The sequence below is a fragment of the Erinaceus europaeus genome, chromosome 16 (assembly GCF_950295315.1).
Source record: "Erinaceus europaeus chromosome 16, mEriEur2.1, whole genome shotgun sequence".
Taxonomy (NCBI): domain Eukaryota; kingdom Metazoa; phylum Chordata; class Mammalia; order Eulipotyphla; family Erinaceidae; genus Erinaceus; species Erinaceus europaeus.
In genome coordinates this window covers 50,875,927-50,903,802 of record NC_080177.1, presented here as the reverse complement: position 1 = coordinate 50,903,802, position 27,876 = coordinate 50,875,927, and the positions used below count along the sequence as shown (strand labels likewise).

Sequence of the window (27,876 nt, the reverse complement as noted above, 5' to 3'; positions counted from 1 at the left end):
TTCGCATTTAGCACAGGAGCCTGTGGAGTCTCTGCATCCCTGTCTCTCTGAGTTCACATTTCATGGTCATAGTTAAGAACATTCTAGGCTGCACTCATTTCAGGACTACTCTTCCTCAAGTGGCAGAGTATATTGGCCTATCCTTCCTTTGGAGAGTGGGGCAGTTTCTACCATTGTTGTTCTATATTGAGGGCAAGGTCCTGTAGAGACCCACAAGAGAACTTACGATGTTGTTCCTGATGGAGATGAACAGTGATGGTGGAGAGAGAGATCTGTTAGAGGTCCAGGCTCATAATATCTATTTGTACTTTCTTATTCTGACCAGTGTCAACAAAACACTGTCTGAAACAATTGAAATAATCTGAAGGGAATACAAAAGAAAATAAAAGATGACCAGGCAAAGGACTACCTTCAAAGACAATAAATCAAGTGCTCCGTCAAAATAGCTTACCCAGGCAGCGTGCTGCTTTGCCATATGCATGACCCAGGTTCAAGCCCACTCCCTACTGCACTGGAGAAAACTTTGGTGCTGTGGTCCCTAGTCTCCGTCTCTCATCTCTCTCTCTCTCTCAATCTCTGTTTCTGTCCATTTCACTTCTTCGTACATGAAAAACTAAGCCAGGAGCAGTGAAGCCCCAAAGACAACAGAAAAAGATAAACGTTGAATCAACAGCATATATAAGCAAAGTAGAATTTTTGCCCAAAAGTCTGCAATTTTTAGTCTTTCTTAGACTTTCTTCCCCTAGAATATTCACCTCCAAATTAAGCCAGCTTTTCTGTGCTTTTGTTTTGCAGCTGGCTATTTCCCAGGACACACAGCCTCCCACAGATTTCTGGCCTTAGTTGGAAATTCCTTCCCTCTTGCTAATTGAGTTTAATCTGAAGGCTTCTTAGGTTATCCTACTAAGAAGTGTAAGAGTAAATGAAGAAGGAGGAGGAGAGTAATATGAGGGTAAAGGGTGTTCTTTTTAAAAAATATATTTATTTACTATTGGATAGAGATAGTGAGAAACTGAGAGGGGCAGGGGAAGTAAGAGAGGAAGAGAGACACCTACAGACCTGCTTCACCAGTCATGAAACTTCCCTCCTACAGGTGGGAACCAGGGAATTGAACCTGGGCCCTTGTATACTCTAACATGTGTGCTTAACCAGGTGCGCCACCACATGGCCCTGGTAAAGGGTGTACTTAGATGATAAGAGTCTTAAGGAGGAACATTTGAAATGATGAAAAATAATGCTGACAAATATCAGTTTGGGAGACGGGTTGTTTTTATTCTATTTTGCTTAGTTCTGCTCTCCAAAAGAAAATCTACAGACACTTGTCTTCAATTTAGATAATTTAAGAATAGCAAATCTCTTTTTTTGTCTCTGGAAGTGAGGATAGGTACCAACTAAAGTATTTCTGTGGCAATGGTACCTGTATACTTTTAGTTCATGATGAGATGACAAAAGTAGAATCATCATCTCTCACATCACTTTATCTGTCTCTCTAAAGGTATAGAATTTTGAAAAACTAGGTCAGGAAGTCTGAGACCCCCACTTCATTCCTCAGTAACACATTAAAAATGTCTTGCTTTGACTTAAATGGGTTCTTATATAATAGAGAAGTTGTTTGTGAGATAAACTGGTTAAGAAGTCACTAATTTCTTGATATGACTAATATGAAAGCACACTACTGCTGGTTTCAGGACAAATGCTTAAGAGGGCAAGCTGCTGAGATGAATTTAGTGTATTTTTCCCTCACCGGGGTTATTGCTGGGACTCAGAGCCTGCATGACTCCACCATTTCTGGCAGCTATCCTCTCCCCCTTTCTTCCCTTTTGATGGAGGATGAGAAACAGAGAGGAAGAGAGAGACAGAAAGGAAACATCTGCAGCACTGCTCCATGACTCATGAAACCTTCCCTCTGCATGTGGGGACCAGGAGCTTGAACCTGGACCATTGCACATGGCAACTTGTGAGCCACCATTGGAACCCTTGTGTACTTTTAAGGCTTTTGATGCCCCTTTCCAAAATGACAATGCAGAGAATTTGCTCTGTGGTCAATTTTAAATGGGAAAACTGCCAGCTATGTGACATGAAGATGAGCAATCAGCTATTGGTTTAGGAAACAATTGCATCCCATAGCTCATTCAAGAAACTTCAAAGATACAGACAGCATGGTGCCCTGACTCCTGGTGCATCATATCTCAGCTTCTCTTGTTGCTAAAAGTAGTGCTCTTGAGTGCTAGCTTCCAGGAATGCCTATCCAGAATCCAGCCATAGGAACTAGATGCCACTTCTGGGAACTGCCACATTTCACATGCTGTCCCTACTGGGCTCCAACAAGCCATCTCTGGTAGTCAAGGGAACATAGGGCAGTACAGAAAGGCTGAATTTAAGGTAATTTTTTAAGGACTGCAAGATAAAAAATGTCCAATCATCAAAACCCAAACATGCACTGATTTATGTGCCCGGGTAAAACAAAAAATTAAAGTAGATCTAAAATAAAGAGGTAGACATACAAAAAGCATTCTCTGAGCAGAAGTGAAATGCCTTTCCTTTCCATTCCTTTTTCTTTCATTGATTTGGAATTTATCCATGTAAGACATATAAGATCTTTTTTGGCTACCTAAGTTGGTATTTCTAAAACCACCATGCAGCAGTTATAATGCTAACACCAGGAAACCAAGTCATCCTGTCTTCAAAGAAACATGGCTGATTTAACTAAGTAGTTAGATCCTTTAAGAACTATGTACAAATAGTACAATGCAGTATTATTCACTATAGCATGCAGAGTGAAACCCCTTGCTGTCACAAACACAGAACATTTGAAACTAGAATGGATTTTATGTTTCACCTGTTTCAAGCCTTTTAAGGACATGTAAAAGTAAGGGTTAAAAATGATATCCATACATTGCCTAGCCTCCACTCCCACTTTTTTTTTTTTTACTATTTTTTTTATTGAGGGGTTAATGGTTTACAGTATAGTCTTTTTTTCTCAACACTCCCATCACCATCCCCATCCCAACTCCCAGAGATAACCACTATAAATCTCCCACATCTTAGATATAGGTTGACATTTTACTTTCACATTCGTATGTTCAATTCTCTATATTCTGCATATGAATGAAACCATTCCGTAGCAGTCCTTTACTTCCTTATTTCCTTCACTAAACAGTTTTCTCCAATTTCATGCACCTGTTTTTTTTTTTTTATTTTAGTGACTTTTATATTGATTCACAAAATTATAACAGGGGTATAATCCTGCACCTATCCCACCACCAGAGCTCTGTATCCCCATTCCCTCGATTGGAAGCTATAGTAGTTCTCCCAAGGTCACAGATATGGGTTGACTATTATTTCTATAACTATCCATCTATATTTATATATATTTGCCCATTTTTCTGATGGTCTCATCTTCTCTTTCTGAGTCACACCTACACCTATTACTACTTCCAAATGTTCTTCATTTTTATCTCTTCTCTCTCTGGGTCCTGATGGAATTAGAGTTCAGAGTCTTCTGGTCATCTTACCCTATCATTTATCCTCCTCTGGGAATACAGACCAAAGTTCTTTTGGGGGTGCAGAAGGTGGAAGTTCTGGCTTCTGTAATTGCTTCTCTACTAGACATGGGCATTGGCAGGTCAATCCATACCCCTAGCCTGTTTCTATCTTTCCCTTGTTAGGTGAGGTGAAGTTACAGGATACATTAGTGAAGTCACATGCCCAGGAAAGTCAGGACAATTCCATCACTTTAGACCAAAGGTCACAATATTTTCTTTTTCCATTGTTAAGTAATACTCCATTGGGTATAGGTCCCACAAGGTTTTTATCCAGTCATCTGTCAAAGGGCATTTTGATTGTTTCCAAGCTTTTGTTATTGTGAGTTAAGCCACTATGAACATGGGAGTGCATATAGCCCTTCAAATCAGTGTTATATCTTTTGGGTAAGTGCCTAAGAGTAGAATTACTGGATTGTAAGTTATTTCCATTGTATTTGTTTAAGGACTTTCCATACTGTTCTCCATAATAGCTATACTAATTTGCATTCTCACCAGCAATGTAGCAAAGTTCCTCTTTCCACATCCTCCCAAATATTTATCTTCTCTATAAAGGGTGGAGCCTTCTTACAGGTGTGAGGTCGAATCTCAATGTGATTTTAATTTTCATTTATCTGGTGATGAATGAATTGGAGCACTTCTGTATATGTTTGTGGGCCATGTATATCTCCTCTTTATGAAACTGTTTATTCATATCTTCTGCCCATTTTTTTATTGGCTGTTTGTTTTTTGTTTGCTTGGTTTTTGAGCTGCATGAGTTCTTTATACATGCTTGATATCAATCACTTGTCTGAAGTGTAGTGTGAAAATATGTTTTCTCAATTGCTGAATTTCCTGGTTATCCTTATGAAATTTTCTTCTGATGTATAGAAACTTTTCAATTTGATATAGTCCCATTTGTTCATTCTTACTTTTGTTTCTCTTGCCCATGGGATGGAGTCTCCAAATAAGTCTTTAATGTTAAGGTTCCTGAAATGTTTCACCAATGTATTCTAAATATTCTATAATTTCAGGTCTAATATCCAGACCTTGATGCATTTTGAGTTAATTTGGTGCATGATTTTAGGTTAGTTTCATTTTTCTTTTTAAATTATTTATTTAACATTTTTTATTTATAAAATGGAAATATTGACAAGACCATAGGATAAGAAGGGTACAATTCCACACAATTCCTGCCACCAGAACTCCATATCCAATCCTCTCCCTTGAAAGCTGCATTATGGGGTACAGAAGGTGGAAGGTCTGGCTTGTGTAATAGTTTCCCTGCTGAACATGGGCATTGGCAGGTTGATCCATACTCCCAGTCTGTCTCTCTCTTTCCCTTGTGGGGCAGGGATCTGGGGAGACAGGATTCCAGGACACATTGGTGGGGTCATCTGCCCAGGGAAGTCCGGTTGGCATCATGGTAGCATCTGGAACCTGTGGCTGAAAAGAGTTAAGGTATAAAGCAGAACAAGTTGCTGACTAGTCATGGACCTAAAGGCAAGAATATTGCAGATGAATATTTGGGGGTCTCTATCTTAGAAAAAGCTAGTAGGTGGGAGTCGGGCTGTAGTGCAGCGGGTTAAGCGCAGGTGGCGCAAAGCACAAGGACTGGCATAAGGATCCCGGTTCGAGCCCCAGCTCTCCACCTGCAGGGGAGTCACTTCACAGGCGGTGAAGCAGGTCTGCAGGTGTCTGTCTTTTTCTTCTCCTCTCTGTCTTTCCCTCCTCTCTCCATTTCTCTCTGTCCTATCCAACAACAACAACAACAACAATAACTACAACAATAAAACAACAAGGGCAACAAAGGGAATAAATAAAATAAATATTAAAAAAATAAAAGAAAAAGCTAGTAGGTCTATTTTAGGTATATTCCAAGTGGCTTTACTAGTTTTTGCCTGAGTCTGACAGCTAACATGCAGATGGACCAAAGGTATTGTCAGGGGAGATGGTGTCATAGTCGGAAAAAAGACTAGAAAGCTGGATCAGAGAAGAGAGTAGCTCCCAAATATGGGGAAAGTATATAAATATTATTAACTGTAAACCCCATCGATTTGATCTGGGGTCCATATTCAGCACAGGAGCCTATGTAACCTCTGCATCCCTATAGGTCTGAGTTCACATTCTGTGGTCATGCTAGAAACATTCCAGGCTGCACTAATTTCAGGACCTATCTTCCTCAAGTGGTAGAGTATGTTACCCACCCTCCCTTCAGAGAATGGGGCAGTCCTTACCATTGTTGATTCACATTGAGTGCAAGATCCTGTAGGGGCCCACAAAGGGTTCCATTATGTTGTTGTTCCTGATGGACATAATCAGTGGCAGTGAAGAGAGGGATCTGTTAGAGGTCTAGGCCCATCATGTCTGTGTGGGAATCCCAGGACTCCTTCACTAGGGCCCCAGGTGATGGGGTAGCCTCGTAGTGACTAAAGAGTCATCATTAAAGTATGCCAGTCTCTTGCCCTTATTCAACTTTTGCAGTCCTTGCTTTGTCTGACAAGGTTAGCTTTGGAGTGACTGAGGGAAGTGAAATAGGAAGTAGATGAGGAGAGTGTCTAGGTCTAAGTAAAAACTATTTGATTAGGTACTTTATGGCATCTTCTTAGGTTTCTTTCTACTTGCTTGCTGGATTTATTGACTCACTGCAAACTACTGTGTGCTATTGCTTTAAGGTATATATATTTCCCCCAACTTATGGATACATGTGTACATAAGCCCTATCTAGGTTCTGAGGCTTTGTTAGGAAGTGCACCACTCAAAATGAAATTAAGGTGTCCTATGAGCTAGGAATGGTCTCACTGGAGTAATGAAGCTGGAGGGTTGACAGTCCACACTTGATGTCTCTGAACACAATCTGAAGTGATCATGGTTTTCCAATTCACCCAACACCATTTGTTAAAGAGACTTTCTTTTCCCCATTGGGTAGCTTTGGCCACTTCATCATATATAGTGTGCCTATACATGTGTGGGTTTAGTTCTGGCTTATTTTGTTTCATATGTCCATTTTTGTTCTAATACCACACTGTTCCACTATTGCTTTTTAAATTGAGTTGAAGTCAGGAATTGTGATAGCTCCATTTTTTTCTTTTTCTGCTATTCATGTTTTTTCTTTTTTAAAATAATTCCACATGAATTTTTGGATAAGTTGTTCAATTTGAGATATTTCACTGGGATTTTAATAGGGATTGCCCTGAATTTATAGGTTTCTTTGGAAGGATTACCATTTTAAAGATATTTATTCATCCAATCCCTGAACAAGAGATGCTCTTCCATTTCTTTGTGCCATCATCCTCTATTTCTTTTAACAATGCCATAGTTTTCCTTGAAAAGGTTCTATTTTTAAATATTTATTTATTTATTCCCTTTTGTTGCCCATGTTGTTTTATTGTTGTAGTTATTATTGTTGTTATTGATGTCATTGTTGTTGGATAGGACAGAGAGAAATGGAGAGAGGAGGGGAAGATAGAGAGGGGAATGACAGACACCCGCAGACCTGCTTCACCACCTGTGAAGTGACTCCCCTGCAGGTGGGGAGCCGGGGCTCAAACCAGGATCCTTACACCAGTCCTTGCGCTTTTTACCATGTGCGCTTAACCCACTGCGCTACCACCCAACTCCCCTTGAAAAGGTTCGTTACCTCCTTTATTAGATTTATTCTTAAATATTTTATCTTTTTGGATTCAACTGTAAATAGGATTGTTTCCTTGAGTTCCCTTTCCTCTGGTCCATCTTTTGTATAAAGAAATGTCACAGATTCATGAGTATTGATTTTGTAACCTGACACTTTACTGAATTTATTGATTTCTAGCAGTTTATTTTGGCAGCATTTTTAGGGTCCTGTAAATATAACAGCATATCATCTTTAAATAAATAAATGATAATTTAATTTCATCCTTTCCAATTTGGTTCCTTTAATATCTGTTTCTTGCCTGATTGCAATGGCAATGACTTCTAGGCCTATGTTGAATAGAAGTAGTGAGATTGGCATGAGTACAATTTCTTCACTCCCCATAATACATTGTCTTCATACCTCTTTCACCATCCACTGAAGTCTTTCTCCATATCATGCACTGGGATCCCATCTTTGAACCAAGGAGCTATAGTGGCTATTCAAACAGATCCTCATGCCTGAGGATCTGAGGTGCTAGGTTTATATCTCAACACCATTCTATGCTAGGTCTGAGCAGTTCTCTGAGCAGTTTAAAAGAGAGACAGAGAAAGAATACTGTATAACCTCAGTCATCACAAAGTTGGGAGCCCATTTGCAATCTTCACCTATAAAATTTTCTCCCTTTAGGCAAAATGGAAAATATACAAGATAACTACTAAATGAAGGTGTTTACTTTTCCCTTTCCATATAAAATGTGCCTGATGCCTGTGAAAATATTCCCTATTCTTTTGAATGTCTTGATTTTGTATGCTATTTGTGTATTTTGCGACCGGGTGTCTATCAAAACCATCACTCCTGTGGATTTAAAATCTTAATGGTAAAGGGATCCAGGTGATGGCTCACCCCATGTAGCATACACATCACCATTCGTAGGAACCTGGTTTCAAGCTCTCAGCCCCTGGACCTGTAGAGTGGAAGCTTCATGAGTAGTGGAACAGTGTGGTGGTGTCTCACCTCTCTCTCTCCCCTACCCCCTCCTCTGACTTTCACTGTCTCTTAAACAGGTCATCAGAAGTAGTAGTCATGGAGGCACCGAGTCTCAGTGATAACCCTGGTTGGGGAAAAATAAAAAGATAAAAGCTAATGTCCACCTACCATGAGGAAATGAAAGACTGCATTCATGTGTCAACAAGTGCACTACTGTATTGTAAACCAATAATCCTTCAATAAAATAATAAAAAAATGAAAGATTTCATTATCAATCAGAATGTGAGAAAGAAATAAAGAGGCAGAATGAATAGGTCATTTCTGAGAGTTTTCAATAAAGATATTCAGAAAGAGGAATGAAAAGAACACTATTTTGAAAGGTGATCAGAAGACAACCTGTATGACCTAAGAAACAGGACAAAGACTTCATGACTGCTGTGACCAACTTGTACACCTGAAACCAGCTCTGAAACATAGTGAAGTATAAGTCTGTTGAAGAAAGGAATGTACTCAGGGCACCTGGAAGCCAACTTTGGCTTTCACATGAGTCTTGGTCAACTGGTGTTTTTTTTTATCATCATTATTTATTAGATAGAGATAGCCAGAAATCTAGTGGGAAGGGAGTGATAGAGAGACAGAGAGAAATCTGCAGCCCTGTTTCGCCACTTGCAAAGCTTTCCCTCTGCAGGTGGGGACCTGAGGCTCGAACCTGGGTCTTTATGCACTGTAACATGTGTGCTCAACCAGGCCCTCAACTGGTGTTCTCAGCTTCATTTTCATCATCTCATCTGTTTCATGAAAGGCTTGGACTAAATTATTTCTGTATTAGGTATAGGTAGTTTCTCTGATAAGCTCTCATTATTGTACATTAAAAAGGAGATAGATTATGTAAAACAAATTTTATTATGTGAGTATATGCAATAATTTAGATGTGGGTCTCAAGTTACATATACATATATATATATTTCTTTTTTCTTTTTTTTTTTTTGTCACAAGGGTTATTGCTGGGTTAGGTACCTACACGGCATCACTGGTCCTGGCAGTAATTCTTCCCCCTTTTCTTTCTTTCTGATAGGGGAAGATGGGAGGAGAGAGAGAAAGAAAAGAACAGACATCCTGAAGTACCACTCCACTACTTCTGAAGCTTCCTCCATGCAAGTGGGGACCCGGGGCTTGCACATGGTAGCATGTACACTCTACTGGGTGATCCACCACTAGACCCTCAAATATTCTAAATTGTTAGTAGTGGGTACCTTCGAGGCAAGTAGATTTAGAGTTCTCACTTTATTTTGTACTGCTTTTTGATGTGGTTCTAAGTTTTTACAGAATATATATATATATATATATATATATTTGATATTAGAATGAACAAAAAAGTCACACTAAGGCTGGGAAGATAGCATAACAGCTATGCAGAAGACTGTCATGCTTGAGGCTCTAAAGTAACAATATCATAAAACCAGAGCTGAGTAGTGCTGTAGTAAAATAAAATGGAGACTAAAATAAATAAAAGTAGGCTAGTATTTTTGCCTTTTAAGTTATGTCTTTGCATTGTTCTTTAGAGAAAGACCATACAATCTGTCTATTTAAATAAATATTATTTGAGGCAACTGATTAATCCTGAAGGTTTCTTCATATTAACATTAACTATATCATTATATTGGCATATATTACATATCAATTGTAAAATTAACATTATTTTGTGTGTTTAAAAGTTATAGTTTTGTGTTTTTTTGTTATTGTTTGTTTTTTATCAGAGCATTGCTTAGCTCTGGCTTATGGTGGTGCAGTTCAATTCAGAACCTGGGACTTTGGAGCCTCAGGCCTCTTTGCATAACCATTATGCTATTTCCCCACTAAAAATTATTGTTTTTAATGGCACATGGAGACTCATATTCATATGATCTTTCATATTTGGGGGGGGGCAACTGGCAGCTCATGTCAAGAGAATGTGATATAGTATTGGTGAAATAGCTCAGTTGGATAGTGTTCTCCTTTGCCAAGTATGTATCCCAGGTTTAAGCTTAGTTCCCACTGCACTGGAGAAAGCTTCTATACCGTGGTCTCTTTCACTTTGTCTCTATATTAAAGAACTTAAATTAGGGGCCAGGTGGTGGTGTACCTGATTGAGTGCACATGTTACAATACACAAGGACCCGGGTTTGAGTCCCTGATCCCCACCTGCAGGGGAAAGCTTCATGAGTAGTGAAGCAGGGCTTCAGGTGTCTTTCTCCCCCACCCATCTCAATTTCTCTCTTTATTAAATAATAAGTAAAATATAAAAAAATAAAAATAATTAAAAAAATATAAAAACAATTACATTAAAAAGAGAATAAAATAGGGTATGTACACTATTTGGGGAGAAGTAAAAGGGATCTAAGAAAGCAAAGCCCCAGTTTCTTTACTTTGGTATTCAGAATATATACTACAGAATATATCTAGTAGTGAATTGTTAGAAAAGTTGTCACAATTTTTCCTGTTTTTCTATACAAAAGTCACCACAACTTTTTTCTGACAACCCAATATATAACTGACACATACATTTAGAAAGAGAAAAATGGAAGCCCCAGTGAAAACTACATTGGGATGCATAAGAAAAGAAGCAGGATCAACATCCTTGGGCTTTCAGTCCTGAGTTTGAAATCACAGCAAAGTATATAATATAAAAAATTGTTTTCTTAGAGTATGTATGTATAGATTAGGAAATATCTCAAATAAATCAAAAGTTTCTGTACAATGAATAACTTCCGAAAAATATATCACTGAGCACAAGCTAGTTGTATAAACATCCAGTGGCTTATTGTAGGGTAGCAAACAGATATTCTCCAGTGGATATGAAGACTGATGTTGGCAAAAGGGGTAACCCTTCTTTTTTTATTATGATATTGACAGAGAGATGGGGGGGATGGAGATATCTGCTGACTGCTCCATCACTCATGAAGTTTCCCCATTACAGGTGGAAATCAAGAGTTCAAGCAAGATCTTCAAACATAGTATCTTGTGTGCTTTATCAGTTGCAAGGGGTAACATATTTAAATAGGTGGAAGGTTGAGGAATAGCCTGGAGATTTCGTTCTCATGGTACTTTATCTTCAGCATTTTTGCCTTGATAGAAACAAGAATACAAAAAAAAAACCAAAAGAGATTTCAGAGGTTTACAGATGACACTCTGAGAATGGATGATATGAGGGCATTTATATACCTAAGATCCAACCAGGTAATTGATAGCAGTCAAGGGATTCCAGTTTCTATTTAATGTGTGGTTCATTATTCACAGTAGAAGCAACTTGAAATAGAAAGAAGTTCACCAAGTAGCCCATTTGGAGAACCTAACTAGAATACACACACACACTTTTGTAGCAGAAGATTTGAATTTGAACTCTAGCCATGTCCTCATTAATGTGTGACCTCTGAGCCCCCAACCTCTCTGACTTCTGCCTCTTAAATCTCTTCACTGGAGCTGTTAACAGTATGTAATGAGTCAAGGTGTTTGGTAGGAAGTTTGCTTTCTGAAGGGTTTTTGAGGTTTACAGTACTACACAATTAGCTAACCGCCATTCAAAGGGAAGCCAGATGTCATATTTAATAAAATAAAATAAAATAAAATCTAAGGACCCCTATGGGTTCTTTTGTACCTAAATTTATGCTGCATGCTCACAGCACTGGAAATCTTTTGTAAGACATTCCAACCCTTCATGTTTGTTGTAATGGGATAAAACCTTCAAAGAAAGAGCATGCCAAAGCCATTTGGAAGAATGATGGGAGGGGGGAGGAGTATTTTATTTAGTAGTCTGGGGCCTACTAAGCATCCTCCCTGCTAAGATTACACTGAGAATAAAGGAAATCGCATACTGCTCGTTTCCCTTGTAATCTTGTGGAAACTTCCTGTAAAAGGCAGTTTATAGCACTCAAAGTAAACTGATTTCACACTCACCGGATACTACCAGACCAACAATTGCCATCCTCTGGGAACAAAATAAAATAGCCCTACTGATCCTTTACACTTTGTCTGAGTTGGGGAGAACATGGAAACCCTGGTGTGGGAGAATGAACTCAAGCCAGAGGCAAGGAAACTCTTTGGAAGCATGGTTACCATTTAGTAATTCAGTTGAGAGGCAGCTGCACATTTGCCAAGAGACTTGTTATATTACCAAAAGAGAAAAAAAATCATCCATTAATAGTTTTCTTTGATGTAGGCATACATAAACCACAGTTTGTAGATATAAAATTTTAATACTAATCTGCTAAGGGGCATGATTAACAATATTTTTTGAAGTGGAAATGCGTATGTGGATTTTTGTGTACTTTTTAAGAGTGTTATCACTGCAGGATCCTCTGTGGGTTCCTCAGTTTATACAAATATCTGCAGAGTTTTTCAATGCAACAACAATGCATGTGAATGGCTGGAATGCAGTAGTGTTCAGATGACCATAGGAAGCTAGAGGGGACCCTTATTTCACAGTGTTAGTCAAGACAGCTTCATGCTGCAAACAGGGAGAAGACAACCAAGAGTCAAGAAGGACCAAGTAGCTGGCATAGCACTGAAAAGGCAGTTATCAGTCCCATTAATAACTCTGTTGATCATAGGTTTACTCTTCCTCATCACTCTCTGTCCCCAGGGAACTGTTGAAGCAGGCAGCTTGAGAATGGAGAAAGGTGGAGAAAGGATTGTTCCTTTTGTCACTTCTCTGCTAGGCCCCTCTCAAGATCTCTATTTCTGAGACTAGGTGGTTCACCCACTTATCATTAGTGCAAGTGTTGAAAGGACCAAACTGAAGTCTCCCTTGTCCCCACCTGTAGGGGGGAAGCTTCATAAATAGTGGAACAGTGCTGCAAGTGTCTCTCTTCCACTCTCTCCTTTTCACCCTTTGTCTAAAAGAGAAAGAGAGGGGAAGTCTGGCGGTAGCGCTGCAGGTTAAGCGCACATGGCGCAAAGTGCAAGGACCAGAATAAGAATCCCGGCTCAAACCCGGGGCTCCCCACCTGCAGGGGAGTCACTTCACAAGCATTAAAGCAGGTCTGCAGGTGTCTATCTTTCTCTCCTCCTCTCTGTCTTCCCCTCCTCTCTGTCCTAGCCAACAACAATGACATCAGTAACAACAATAATAACTACAACAATAAAACAACAATGGCAACAAAAGGGAATAAATATATAAAAACAAAAGAGAAAGAGAGGAAGGAAAGGGAAAGGCTGGCTGCTGGGAACAACGGTGGAATTATATAGGCACCGAGCACCAGTAATAACCCTGGTGGCAAAATAATAAAATCTATACTTTTTTTTTCTTCTTTGAGGGATGGAGAGACAGACAGAGTGTTCAAACAGTGCTCATTCCTTCCCGTGCTCAAGTCCCAGGATTTGAACCTCAACTCCATAGGGCTGTACTATGACACCAGAGGAATTCTATGAGCAGTGCAATGCAGGTGACTCTCCTGTCTCTTTGAAATAAAAAGAGGATTATAGAGACAACACAGTGATGGCCACAGGACCAGTATATTATAGGCCCCAGGTCTGAGTCCCAGCATCAGCAATAGGCCATAGTTGAGGGGTACTCTAGTAAGAAAATCAAACACAAAAGAAACTAAATGAAAAAGGCAGCCTGGAAACAAAAATAGGATTGCATATATGAGAAAGCTCAGAGCTGCAATGTGCAAACACATAAATGAAGGAACTTGAAACAAAACTGAATTGCCAAGCATCCACAAGCGAGTAGATCACTACTAACACACAGTTAGTTGGCAAACTTATAAGATCTGAACACTGTCCCTCTGAGTAAAGTCATTACTTCAATGAGACAGGATGCAGTCATATAAAGGAACCTCAGAAACCAATGGGATGTGTTTCGGGGATGAGTGGTGGAGCACCTTTATTCATTTGCCAAATATTTAATTTGATCTTATTATATGCAAAGCCAGTATGCAGTTCTTAAATTTATTCTTTTTATTTGATATGCGAGAGGGAGGAGAGGGAGAGGAAGAGGGAGAAGGAGAGGGTGGGACGAGGGTTTGAACCTAGATTCCTGCAAAACGTTACAAGTGTGCTCAGCTAGCTGCCACACCACCACTTGGTCTCAGTGCGCATTCTTGAGAACAGCAATCCTAAAACTTCCTGCAGAGGAATGGCAGATGTTGTCCTGTCTTCTTGCACTTGTTTCGGCTCCAGGAATTATTCTACCTCTCAACTGTTTTGAGTATTTCACTCTCAGGCTGCAGAAACTCAGGAGCGTTTGGGATTGGGTTTCCTTAGGGCGGATCATGTAGAGGTTTGGCTTTCTAGGTAGAGAAGAGATAAAGAGAATTTGCAGAGCTAGGAGCTTAACTTCTAGTCTGCCACTCCCAGCAAGTCTGGTGCTAAAACCTTCTGTGATAAATGATTAAGAGTCCTCTCAATAATGTAAACATGACAGTTGCCTAGGCAAGAACTATTCCACCTCCTTTCAGTGCAGTCAGTGCTGATCACCGAAACATCTCCTGAGCTAGAGTTATGCAACCACGCTCGCAGCGGGAGTTACTTCCTGTGCTGCTGGCTGCGCCAGATTCAAGTGAACACGCCTACCTCAGGCTTCAATGGAAGTCGTTCTCCATTAACAAACCACTTCGGCTTTCGGAGATGAATGCCCAGTACTGCACACCCCACGGCGCAGCAAGAACTCAGGGCATTAAACTCTCCGACTGACACACACACACACACACACACCCGCTGCGCATGCATGCAGCTGGGGGACTGCAGCGACGCAAGCAGAGGGACAGCAGGCGGAGCTGTCTTTGTACAATCCCCTCCCTCCAACCCCCACCAACTCAGCACGAACTCATGCTAGCTCCATTCTTTTGCGAGGAAAACACAAACACACGCACGCACGCATGGCGGACAGGTCGGCCTGTGAGTCCCTTCCTCGTGCACACGGCCATTCCAGCCAAACGGTGCAAAGGGCCCACATATTCGGCAGCGTAGTCCAAGGAGCCGCGCGCCGTAACAATGCAGCCCCGCAGGCGGCTCCCAGAGAGCGGCGCACCCCCTCCCCCCTGCGCGGCGTGCCAAGAGTTTGGAGCGCGCGCACGCACAACCGCGCGGACCGACCGTATCCCTCCGCCTCTCCGTCTCCTCCCTTCCCCCGTTCGGCGCCGCCGCCACGGTTTGGGAAACGGTGGGAGGAGGGGACTACTTCCCGAAACTTGCTCTGCTGCACACGACTTGGGAGTTGCAGTGATTCGTCCCGGTGGCCGCCGCTTTGAGCCTCGCTTCTCACCCACCCTCAGCGCCCAAGCGCGCCGCTCAGCTGCCTCACCCCGTGCCCGCGCTGGCTCTCGCGTGGAGCTGGCGTCCAAGAGAAGCCGCCAGGGACTACTTCTCGTCCAGCTCCCGCGGGCGCCCCCGGTTCGGAGCGGCAGCGGTGGCGGAAGGAGCGGACGGCGCGAGCGCTTCCGCCGCTCCCCTCGCTGGTCCCCTCCGGCAGGCGTGAGGAGCCGGCCCGCCGCGCCGCTGCCCGCCGCTGGCTGGCCGGGGACCTGCGGCCGCTCTCTAGCTGCTTCCCTGCGGGCGCAGCTCGCTCCTGTACGACCCGCCCGCCGCCCCTCCTCCCGCCCGGAGCGTGTCTGGAGGAATCCGCCGCCGCCAGGCCGCTCGCCCGGCCCGGCTCGCGCCCGAGGCCGCCCGGCCGCGGGGGGCTGAGCAGGCGGCGCGGCGGGAGATGGTGGGCAGAGCTCGGGCAGGACCGCGCCGCCGCCGCCCGGAGCCTGGGCTCGGCACGCCCCCGCCGGCCCCCAGCGAGCGGAGCCCAGCGACCTGCTCGCCGCACCCCTGAGGGCCCCCGCCCCGCGGACCCCGAGTGGTGCCCGACCGGCCCGGCCATTCGCACGCACACCCGCCTGCACAGCCCGGAGCCCCCGGCCTCCTTGGGTCTCGCGGCGGGGTAGCCACGGCGGAGGGCGTCGCCGCCGCCCCCCTGCGGGGGTGGCCGGAGTTCCCGGCTGGGGGGGCCCCGCGCTGGGTGAGGCGTCCACCATGGTGAGGCCCCTGAGCCGCTGCCCCCGCGCCCCCTCGGCCGCCGCCTGCCCAGCGGAGCTGCTGCTGCTTCTGCGCTTGCTGTCGCTCCTCCATCTCCGGATCGGACCGCGGTGAGGGAAAGATGAGCGAGGAGACGGCAGCTGCTGACAACGAGTAAGTCCCTCCTCGCCTCGAGGAGCCAGGTGCAGCCGGGGCGCTCGGCCTGTCCCGCCCTGCTCCGCTCATTTGCTTTCTGGAGCCGTTTTGGTGAACGGCGGCGCCCCCCGCCCCGCACATCTAGTTGCATTCTTTGGGGGGGGGAGTGTGCGCTCGCGCAGGGGTGGGGGCGCCAGTCGAGTGCACGGGTGCAGGCAGGGTAGAAACGAGCCCAGGGTTCGGGGAGACCTCGGCTCTGGCCTTTCTCACTTTAGCACGCGGGGCAGCTGCACCCCCAGCCAGCTCCCTCGTTGAATCTTCATCTTGCCAAGGAGCGTGTGGGAGCATCTCCTGTAGCAGCAAACTGCTTCAATGCTTAATTCGATGAGTCAATGACTCTGAAATACCGATTAAGCCTCCCACCGCCCCTCTCTTTTAAACTTGTGACCTGTGAGATTTTTTTTTTCTAAGAAGGGGAGCAGGGAGAGATTTTTTAAGAGATAATTTGGTGGCACTGAGAACACCCGGAGTGGGCGACGTGAAGCTGTGGTGTTACGCCTTGGTGACTGCTGGACCGGGAATGCTCTTCCGCCCGCATCACTGAGACCCAGCGTTTCTGTGGAATTGACCATATTTACGCCGCCGAGCACGGCGGCGCCTTCATTCACAGGTTTCTGTTTATTTGGGCTGTGCAGGCCGGATACTTGGCTTTTTACAGTGGTTGTAATGGAACAGCTGCGGGGAGGAAAGGGGTTCGGGAGTGGGGGAGGGAGGGGAGGATTTCTGCTGAGAACGGGTGGAATTCCGGACAGAAGATGACTTTTTTTTTTTTTTTTTTTTTTGTAATTAAGCTTTGTTTCTTTTAGGGGAATGCTGAGAGTTAACTGAGTTCCGACTGGTCCTAGGGTGCATTCCTTTAAGTAAATCACATTCCTCAAGGCAGCCTTTCCTTTTCTTCTAATTTTTTTTTTTTTTAATAGAAATGGCTAGTGTGGAGGCCGGACGGATCCGGCGTCCGGCGGCGGGTGGGGGCGCTGCGGTCGCCCTGGGAGGCTCCACGAGCTGGGGCCGCCATGTTCTAGGCTTTTTTTGTGAATCGCCCTCATTTGCATAGCACACGCTTCATTCATAAAAAAAACATAATAATTAAACATCATCACGTTGGACTTGGCGCGAGGCTCTCTCGTGGGGAAAGAGCTGAGGCCGGGCAGCCTGTGCACCGCAGCTTCTTCGCTGTCGACAGCGGGAGTAGCGGCCCCGCGCCCTGACCGCGGCCCTGGCGGGGCAAGTGTTGACAGGGCGCTGCGGGGAGTGCGGGCTCGGGGAGGTGCCGGCGCCACGTGACCGCCTCCATTCATAAATACCTGGCGGTCCATTCACACGGCCGGTTGGCGTCGCAGCCTGCAGCGGCCGGACTGCTGGGCGCGCGAGTGAGGAAAGGCTGCTGGCCACCGTGCTGTGGAGGGAAAGGCTTCATGCTGCTTGCAGAGGCGCCAGATTGGGGCTGGATGTCAAGTGCCATCTCAAAGGTGGGCATAGACTCAAGGTCATATTAAAGGAAAACACCCAGTAACTCCTAGTCCGCTAGCTAGTGAGAGTATTGTAAAGTCTTGCCTGAAACGCGCTGTTTCTTAGTGATTTATTTTGGCAGTACTTGACAAGGACAAACTGAAAGTGCAAATTTTTGATGCAGATGTTAACACTGAAAATGAGTTAACAGTATTGCTAGAGTTTTCATCCCAGTGATGTGAATGTTTGGGACGCCCAGACAATTGGTGCTGGGGAAAATGCCTTATAAAAATTGGTGTGGGATGACTTGGAAATTACCTCATCAGTCTTTTAGAATTCGGTTTCACAAATTTACCCTGCTTTGATGGTAAGTCATTTCTTAGTACCTGTGCTTTGTTTTAGTAGGACAGGAATAATTTGTATTAATCTTTCACATTATATACACAAAAAACTCTTCGTTGGAACAGACTGCTGAGTGTTGTACTTTAAAAGGTATCGAGTTCATCTGATTATCAGTTATTAGAACCAACATGCATTATCCTAACAAAGTTTGAACATCTTTTGAGTAATTTTTTTCCTAATTTTTTACATGTCTCATTAGTATGTAATGTGACTATTATTTAAGTCGTGTATATTAGAAAGAAGAGCTAGATTGTAGCAGATACACTTTAGGCTGTATTTAGCATAGTCTATAATTGCCCTGTGATCTGATTTTATTTTCATCTTTAAATATTTTTTCTTTGTTCTTAAAAGTCACAACAGAAATTTAATGACAGTAGAGACTGTTCTTAAGAATTGAATGTTTTTCTCACCTTATTTTAACCTTAATTAGTGGAGAATTTTGTGTGTAATTTGTCTTATGCAATGTGAGACTTGGGGAAGGTTAGTGAAAGTCTGTTTTCAACCTTAAGTAGAAACTGTGACTGCATTAAAATGTTAGTTTTTTTAAAAAAATATTTGTTAATTTTCCCTTTTTGTTGTCGTTGTAGTTATTGGATAGGACAGAGAAATGGAGAGAGGAGGGGGAAAAAGACACCTGCAGACCTGCTTCACTACCTGGGAAGCGACTCCCCTGCTGGGGGAGGGGCTCGAACCTGGATCCTTATGCTGGATCCTAGTGCTTTGCCACCTGCGCTTAACCGCTGCGTTACTGCCTGACTCCCTAAAGTGTTAGTTTTTAAAAAAATATTTTCTCTTTTGTTTCCCTTGATGTTTTATTGTTGTAGTTATGATTGTTGTTATTGATGTCGTCGTTGTTATATAATACAGGACAGAGAGAAATGGAGAGAGGAGGGGAGGATAGGGAGAGAAAGGTAGAAAGACACCTGCAGACCTGCTTCACCACCTGTGAAGCGACTCCCCTGCAGGTGGGGAGCCTAGGGCTCGAACCGAAATCCTTACGCCCGTCCTTGTGCTTTGCCACCTGCGCTTAACCACTGCGTTACCGCCCAACTCCCTAAATTTTAGTTTTAAAAATAATTCCCTCTATTTCAGAATAATAGTTTATTTCTATAATGTTAAATAATGAAGATTACTGTATTTTGAGAAACTCTTAACCTATTCTGGGTAGCCGTTGTGGTAAAATTCGGCATGGCTTCCAGAAACTTCATTTTGAAATCACCTAGTACGGTCTGTTACGTGAAATTAGAGTTGAGAGGTAGTTGTCATATTAATTGTGAGTATATGTTTAATCAGGAATTAGTGGAGAATTTTGTGTGTAATTTGTCTTATGCAATGTGAGACTTGGGGAAGGTTAGTGAAAGTCTGTTTTCAACCTTAAGTAGAAACTGGGACTGCATTAAAATGTTAGTTTTAAAAAATGTAAGAATAATAGTTTATTTCTGTAATGTACAACAAATCTTTGAGATGAATACATAGTTATAATTTATTTGAAGTTCTGTCACATAAGATAGATAGCATATCTTAGCATTTGATATGACTTAAACCTTTTCTGTGTTGTTGATGAAACAGTTTTGTTTACTGTGTTTTTACTATGGTGATAAATTCTATATACATATATTATGTGTATTCTTACACACATAATAGAATAGATAGCCTAGTGGTATATCATAACAGTATATTGTAAATATTTTCATGTGATTAATAGAACATAATTTTTATTACTATGTTGTATTATTGTTGTCTCTGGAACTTTTACTGCTCAGGGCTGACTTTTTCAGACAGAGAGATGAATGGAGAGAGGGAGGGAGGGAGGAAAAGAGAGAAAAGAGGGAGAGGTGTTCCAGTACTATACTTCCTCCATTCCATTGTGGGGACCAGGATTGAACCAGGATAGCATGTATGGCTAAGCATGTATGCTACTTAGGTGAGTTGTTTTGTCAGCAAATTTCAATATTATATCTAGTATAACTTTAATTTTAGTCTACTACTGGTAGACATATCAGAATAACATTGCATTTCAACTAGACTTATCCCCTTTATTCAAATCTGTTGTTTTTCCTCAGATAATCAAAGAATGGAATTAGATGAGATACAAATTTTTAAGTTGATTTGTTATTCTAAATCGTACTTTAGAAAAGAAAAATGCCTATCTCAAAATGCCTGTTTCTTGAAAGAAATTTTTTGAAGGTGGGAATTAGATCTTGTTTCTCATTTCACTCAATAGAATGTGCAGATTGATAAAATATTTTTGTAAAGCAACTTAGATTGATTCTGGGCAACCAGAATTTCAAGTTCCAGTTTAAAAATAGGGTAAAATATATATACAAAAAATTATTTTACTCTTTCCAACTTTTTTTTGGTCATCATTGGGGCTTCACTGCTGTGGGCTTTTTCCAACAGATAGGAAAGGGAAGGGAAGGGAGAAATGAAAGGCACCGCATTATCAAAGCTCCCCTCAGTGTTGTGGGGGCCAGAGTCAAGTTTGGGTTATGTGCAAGACAAAGCAGGTGCACTAAGTGATCTACTATGTCAGCATGACTGGACATAAAATGAAGATCTGTTTTTGTCCTAGTTGTCACGAATTATTCTGTGGTTTGGCTGTGTGGTGACCTTTATGTACCTTTGTTTGTTCACTTGTAAACAAAGGGATTTGAATGGAACATCATTATGTCCTCTTGTGTAAATTACCCTAAATAATGTACAGTGGTAAACATGTTGCCAGTCATTAGATTTGTAATACATATATGGCAGTTGGTTAATACTGTTACTTTTGACCTCTCTAAGCAAATGAGAACTTTTAGTAGAGTGCTGGTAGAATGATGAACCATTCATTTTGAGAAACCAAGATAAAATTTAAAAAAATAGAAGCAAATTGTGTTGAGTCTTTTTTGTGCTTAATATCAGCCAGTCTTTGATAATATATACATCACAAATGGAGAATTTTGTTGTGTCCCTAAGAAAATAAGTATGGCCTCTATGAATCAGTGAGTAAAAAGCTATTGGACTTAAACACCAATTCCCGTTTAGTTTTAAGAGACATGTACTAACAGGGTAACATCATTTTAATGCTTTACTTTGATGAATAATGCCTTTGATGAAGAAATGCCAAAGCTAAGTCTTCATTTAGTCTCACCATGCATGCGGGGGAGAGAGGGAACGATTGAATCAGAGCATCCCTTCGACATGTTGAATCAGAGCATCCCTTCAACATGTAATGCTGGGGATTAGACTTGGGACTTGGTGCTTCAGTATGTTATACTTTACCCACTGTGGCTTCTCTTGGGCCTCAAGACTTTTTCATTCTTCAATATTTAGATTGAGCATTCTCTATTTAAAAGTCTGATGCCCAACGAGGACATCAATAACAACAACAGTAATAACCACAACAATAAAACAACAAGGGCAAGGAGTCGGGTGGTAGTACAAGGGGTTAAGTGCAGGTGGTGCTTTGCACAAGACCGGCTTAAGGATCCCGGTTCGAGCTGCAGGTGTGTCTGTCTTTAAAAAAAAAAAAAAGTCTGGTGCCATAGCTGCATCTCACTTTACAGTCCAGAACCGAATGTGTTACAAATTTCTGAGATGACTTTGTGGCACTCCAAATGGTTTGAAATATGTTTGTTTAAACACATTTCATTGTTATTGTTAAAACATTAGTAATGGATGATAGGTGTTAAGTTTCTTTAGACATAGGGTTCTTAGAATTTATGTTTTTACTAATTTTTTTACTGAAGCTTGTTTGTCATCATAATTAAAGGAAATACTAACAAGTGATAGCAGCATTAAAGGTACTTCTGAGATAACTGTTATTTCTCTAGTATTGACTTTACACAATATCATAAATTGGATGGTTTGAAACAAGAGAAAATTTTCACTGAAGTTCAAAATCTAGTTAAGGTCAAGGCCTCTGAAACCTGGAGGAAAAACTTAACTTTCTTCTTAGCTACTTCTGGTAATTCATCACTGATTATTTTTTGCTTACCTAATTTGATTTTCTGCTTTCATCAACACATAACTTTCTCTTTCTCTTCACTTGGCCTTGCTTAGAAGAATACCAGTCATATTGGATTAGGAGCCTATCCTGCTCCAGTATCACCTCCATTTAACGATTACTTCTGCAACAACTCTATCTGCAAGTAAGGCTGTAGAGCTGAAGTGTTGGGGAACTAGGTATAAAAATTTTGAGGGATAAAACTTAACCTATAGCTCTAATTGGAATCAAAAGTGTTTTGTTATGGTTAAATTACTGATAAGTTGTTAAAGATAGCTCAAAATAGCACGTGTCATTACTTAATATAAAATAATAATTTTTTATTTTTATTCTTTTTATTGCTATCAAGGCTATTACTGGAGCTTGGTGCTGGCACTACATATCCACTGCTCCTGGCAGTCATTTTTTTCCTCCTTTTTTTTTTTCTTTCTAATTTTCATTCCAACAGAAGTTGAGAGAGGATGGGGAGATAGGGAAAGAGAAAGAGGAACACCTGCAGGCTTGCTTCACCACTCCTGAAGTGGACCCCTTTGCAGGGTGGGGAGGGGCTGGTGAGATGGGGGGCCCTCTAACCTGGGTTCTTGAGCTTGGTACTATGTGCGTTAGCCAGGTACACCACTGCCTGCCCCACCCCCCAATAATTCTTAAGCTATTGCTAGAGCTTATATTTGAATGTTAACAAAGAAATATATTACTATGTCAAGATTAAAAATATTTTGACATTTCAGTGTAACTGGTTTATTTTATAATCCTATGTATTTTAAGCCTTAAGACGTTTTAAGTGTTGAAGAGGTGGTCACAGGCTTTACCAGACTATAACCCAGGTGGTTAAAATCTGCTATAGAGGCCTAAGAGCCTCCTATAAAATAGGAAGATTAAGAAAAATCAAGGGAGGGGGCAAAATAGCTCACTTGGCTAGTGTGCTGCTTTTGCCATGTGTGTGACCAGGCTCATGCTGCACTGAAAGAAGCTTGGTTGCTGTGGTCTCTTTCACTCTCTCCCTTGCTTCTATGTTTCTGTTTAAAAAAGAGAGACTGAGCATAAAATGAACAAGTCCAACATGAAGCCAGCCATTACAGAAAGAAGAGAAAGTGCTCATAGATAGTGGCTGAGAACTTTCAACAAGTAGCAAATCAGGCTCAGCTCAGTGAACTAAAAACAAAACAAAGCCACAGTCAAACTGGGTTTATCTTGAGATGGCATGAATGAATCAACACTAGAAAAATCCATGTAGTTTGTCATCTTTGAAGATTATTTAACTGGCCAGTGATAATAATTTTGAACAGAATTCCCATTAATTTTTCAGGTTATGTATATGAAGAAAATATAGACCCTTCTCAGTACAATTCTTAAGCCAGTAAAAATGAGAGTGAAGAGTGTGGGCTCAAGTCTTTATCATGTACTTAATAGGGAATCATTTTAAGTAATGGGTTAATAGTAAATTTTTTAGAAAGCTGAGTAGCTTATTTGAATAGTCAGAAGGAAGTAAAATAAAATGAACTTCAATTGATAAGGAAGATGTAATAAAACAACAAACATGCTGGGAGAGACACATTTAGAATTGCTGGTGGGTGAATTTGTTAGGCATTTAGGATGTCCATTTAGTAAAAGTACTAGACTGGACATAAAGGTGAAAGTATGAAGAGCATATGATGCCTTAAATATTTTAAAGTTGGGTTGTCATGATACTCTTAAGTCAAGAAGGAAGGGGCAAAAAGGATTTTTTTAAATATTAATGAGAGAGATAGACACATACAGAGTATTGAAGTATTTGAAATGGATGGTAGAAACTGTTTTTGAGAGGGAAATGAGAGACTAAAAGAAAGAAAATCTCCTGAGTATTCAGGACAAAATAGGAAGGAAGTGATCCACTGGAGAGAACAAAGAGTAAGATAAATATTCAGGCCTAAAATAACAGTTGAAACTTGTTGGATGAGATGGTTATCAGTAGTAGACAGGAAGAGAGAAAAGACTTAAGGAAAACTAATTATTAGAGGAAGTTTCAGGAAAGAGTTTAGTAAGCTTGTCAGACACTGCTAGATTTAAATCTTTTAACTTCCATGTAGCTAAATATTACATTAGAACTTACAGATGATATAACTGATGTTGAGACATGTTTAGTAACTTGTTCACAGCTTCATAAGGTAGTAAGCAGAACTGAGATTTAGATTGGATGTAATTATACCATGACTTATATGCCTTACATCATTAAGAACCTGAACTTAAAAATACAATTAAAGTTACAGGCAGAATAATAGAATTGACAGCTAAGTTTTGAGGGACCAGATGTTTTGGTAAAGTCAAATGAACAACGGGTTCAGGAGAGATAGCTTACTTGGTAGAATGCACCCTTGATGTTCAGTGAGGACTTGAGTTTGAGACCCCAGTCACCACCATTCTTTTTTTTTTTTTACTGTCTTAAAGGAAATAAAGGAAGTAAAAAAAAAAAAAGTTCACCAGAGTGGTTTAATTGTGCAGGCGTGAAGCCTTAGCCAAAATGTTACTGTTAGTAAAGTGTGTGTGTGTGTGCGCGTGCGTGCGTGTTCACACACTTCACAATATGGATGTTTGGTGTCAGGACTTGAGGTGGAAGGAATCCTCATCTGATCTGATGTATTTAGTGTTCATTTGTGATGAGCTGGCATATGGATGTTGACATCTGTTAGCTTCTACAATAAAAGAGCTGGAATAAAGAATTTTGAAATTAGAGATTAAAGTGAAGGATGTATAGGGTGTGTAATAAAATGGAGGTTCTAATCATGGTCCTATCAAGAGTAAGGGATGTTGGGAGTTAGGAAGTAGACAAGAAGATAGACACATAAAAGTTATCCAGATTTGAACTGTTAAAAGGCTTTTCAGAAAAACTTAAAAACCTGAAATTTCCATTAAGCAGGGAACAAAGGTATAAATCAATATTGTGAACATTTCCTTTCATATTCTGAGTGAGGTTGAGGAGCTCATGTTGGGCAAGACAAAAATCAGGTAAAGAAATACCCAGACCTAAGTACATTTTTGTTTGTTTGATATTTAATAGTATTCTTTAGTTATAAAATGTGTATTTCTAGAGCTTGTTAGTAAAATAGTTCAAATTAAATTTTATCTTGGAAGTATAATACTGTCTGACAGTCTACTTTTATGGGAAAAAGGTTCCAGCTTACTGAAGATTTAAACCTTTACTTTTTTTTCTTTCTAAAACTAAACTAATATATGAGATAAGTTAGATATGTTAACTGGATGTCCATTACTCTTGACATAGTCTGTTAACTTTGGATACTTTTGTTTATTGGCACCAGTGTTATCACTGGGACTTGGTGCTGCACTACAAATCTGCTGTTCTCAGCCACATTTCTTTCCCTTTTTTGGGGGGGGGGTCTTTATAGGAGAGGAAGAGAGACACCTACAGATGGCTTCACTGCTCATGAAGTGGACCTCCTGAAGGTTAGAAGTAGGGGCTTGAACCTGAGTCCTTGTGCTTGGTAATATGTGTGCTTACTGGGTGTACCACTGCCTGGCTTCAAACATACTTTCTTGGTGGACCAAAAAGAAAAATAACTTATTTGATTTTATGTAGACTATATTGCTGTTGAATCTGCACCTATATAGTGTGCTATGCTTTCGGATACATCAAATAAAATTTTGATGTATAATATACTGACTACTAGCTGTCCCATGTTTACCTATCATGATTAGTTAGGTAGCAAGGAGAAACTGGAACTGAGCTGAATCCTTTTAACTGATTGCTGTGGTCTGTATCCTCCCAAACGTTGTCTGTTGGAAATCTGAACCTTAGAGATGATGACTAAAAAAATTTTTGTGTTATTTTTATTTATTGGATAGAGACAACCAGAAATTTGAGAGGGAAGAAGGAGAGCTTTCCCAAAGCTTTCCCCTGCAGGTGGGGACCAGGGGCTAAAACCGGGTCCTGTGCACTGTAACATGTTGCCCAACCAGGTGCGTCACTACCCGGCCCCAAGATAATGACTATTAATTGTGTTAGGAGGTTGGACTTTTTGGGGGGAAGTGTGTGAAATATAAGCCCTACTGAGCTTTATGAAAAAGAGGCTGTAGAGATAGTTGCTTAACTCCTTTACCATGTGAGGTCAAAGTAGTAAGAATAAAGCACCTTGATCTAGGGCTTCCCAGCAACTGAGAAAAAAAAATTCTGTTGTTTACAAGCTAACATGTTGGCTCTTTTGCTATGGCAGCTTCAAGGACAGGCTCTGACTTTTGATTAGGACATGACAAGGAACAGTAGTTACATTAGAGAGAGAAATTAATAAAAAACAAAATACTGGCAAATAGCTCACCCCGATAGTGCACTACTTTGTCGTGCCTATGACCCAGGCTCTCTAGCCTGACCCTTACTGTATTAGAGGAAGCTTCAGTGCTGTGGTTTCTTTTCCCCTCTCTGCCTCTCTATTTCTATCTGAAAAGGTCACTGAGAGAGGCAAAGCCCCACTGACTAAGGAGGACAAAAACAGAAACCAAACACGATTTTTCAATTTCTGCAAGCTCTCTCTCTCTCTCTCTCTCTCTCTCTATATATATATATATATATATATATATATATATATATATGTATATATATATATATATCTGCTTGTTTTAGTGTGTACATTAATGCCTATAATGTCTTTTTTTAATATTTATTTTATTTATTTTTCCCTCTTGTTGCCCTTGTTTTATTGTTGTAGTTATTATTGTTGTTGTTGTTGTTGTTGGATAGGACAGAGAGAAATGGAGAGAGGGAGGGGAAGACAGAGAGGAGGAGAGAAGGATAGACACCTGCAGACCTGCTTCACCGCCTGTGAAGCGACTCCCCTGCAGGTGGGGAGCCAGGGTTCGAACCGGGATCCTTATGCCGGTCTTTGTGCTTTGCGCCACGTGCGCTTAGCCCGCTGTACTACAGCCCGACTCCCAATGCCTATAATGTCTTATGGAAATATACTGTGAGTATACCTAGCTATTATTTTTGTGGTGAATATTCAATCAATTTTTTTCCAGTCAGTTTCTTAGGATGAAATCATAGGTGTAATATAACTGTCAAAGGATTGTTTTCAATTTTTAATTGTCTTCTTTTTGGCTTTGAATTCTCTCAATATTAAAATTCATATTTTTCTGTTGTGGGTTATTATAAATGATTTTTAAAATCATATTTTAATCTTACTTGTGATTTCATTTTTGTTCTTTATGTTTCTTTTCATCCCTTTCCTTTTCCTTTATTTTGTCACCAGTATTATTGCTGGGACTTAATATAATTGTATTTCCAATATGAAATGTTTTCAGCTGCTTTTTTGTGGCAAAAATGGAAAGCTTTTAGCCATCAGATGTTTGAGTATTTATAACCTATGGCTCACATAACATTTTGCTAAGTGGAGGTACACTCTGATGAGAAACAGTTTGTGTGGGGGGGGGTAGTACATCCAGGGTGTTATTTCTATGACATGAGATGAAAGTGTATTGTAACTATTGTCACTGCTGTTTTTAATCAAAAAGTAGGAAAAGATGGATAAAAAAAGATTAATACTAAATTTTTGAAGTAAAAAATTAGTGTCATCATATTGTAGGCAATTTTGTAGATCATGGAGTTACTTCTGTGCATTTAACCTATATTAAAGATACCAGGCCAAAAATATTAAGATAAGTTTAAATATAAAATCTGCTATTTCTGGAAAGACTTAAGATAGATAATACACTTTATATGGACAGTCAGTTATCTT

The 27,876-nt window shown here is 41.0% G+C and overlaps 1 protein-coding gene and 1 long non-coding RNA gene across 2 annotated transcripts in view; both read left to right on the top strand.

The window, feature by feature from the left end:
* The first annotated feature begins 855 nt into the window (after positions 1-855).
* Positions 856-8,354, top strand: LOC132533457 (uncharacterized). The gene is made up of 2 exons (XR_009545350.1): positions 856-952; positions 8,199-8,354. It is a non-coding gene; the product is annotated as an uncharacterized LOC132533457 (long non-coding RNA).
* A 6,968-nt stretch (positions 8,355-15,322) lies between these two features.
* The window catches only part of SPRED1 (sprouty related EVH1 domain containing 1), a 96,186-nt gene continuing 83,632 nt past the window's right edge, over positions 15,323-27,876 (top strand). Inside the window, exon 1 of the mRNA XM_060175158.1 lies at positions 15,323-16,275. Within this exon, the coding sequence (XP_060031141.1) occupies positions 16,244-16,275 (32 nt within the window). The 5' untranslated portion in view covers positions 15,323-16,243. The remainder of the gene's footprint in view (positions 16,276-27,876) is intronic.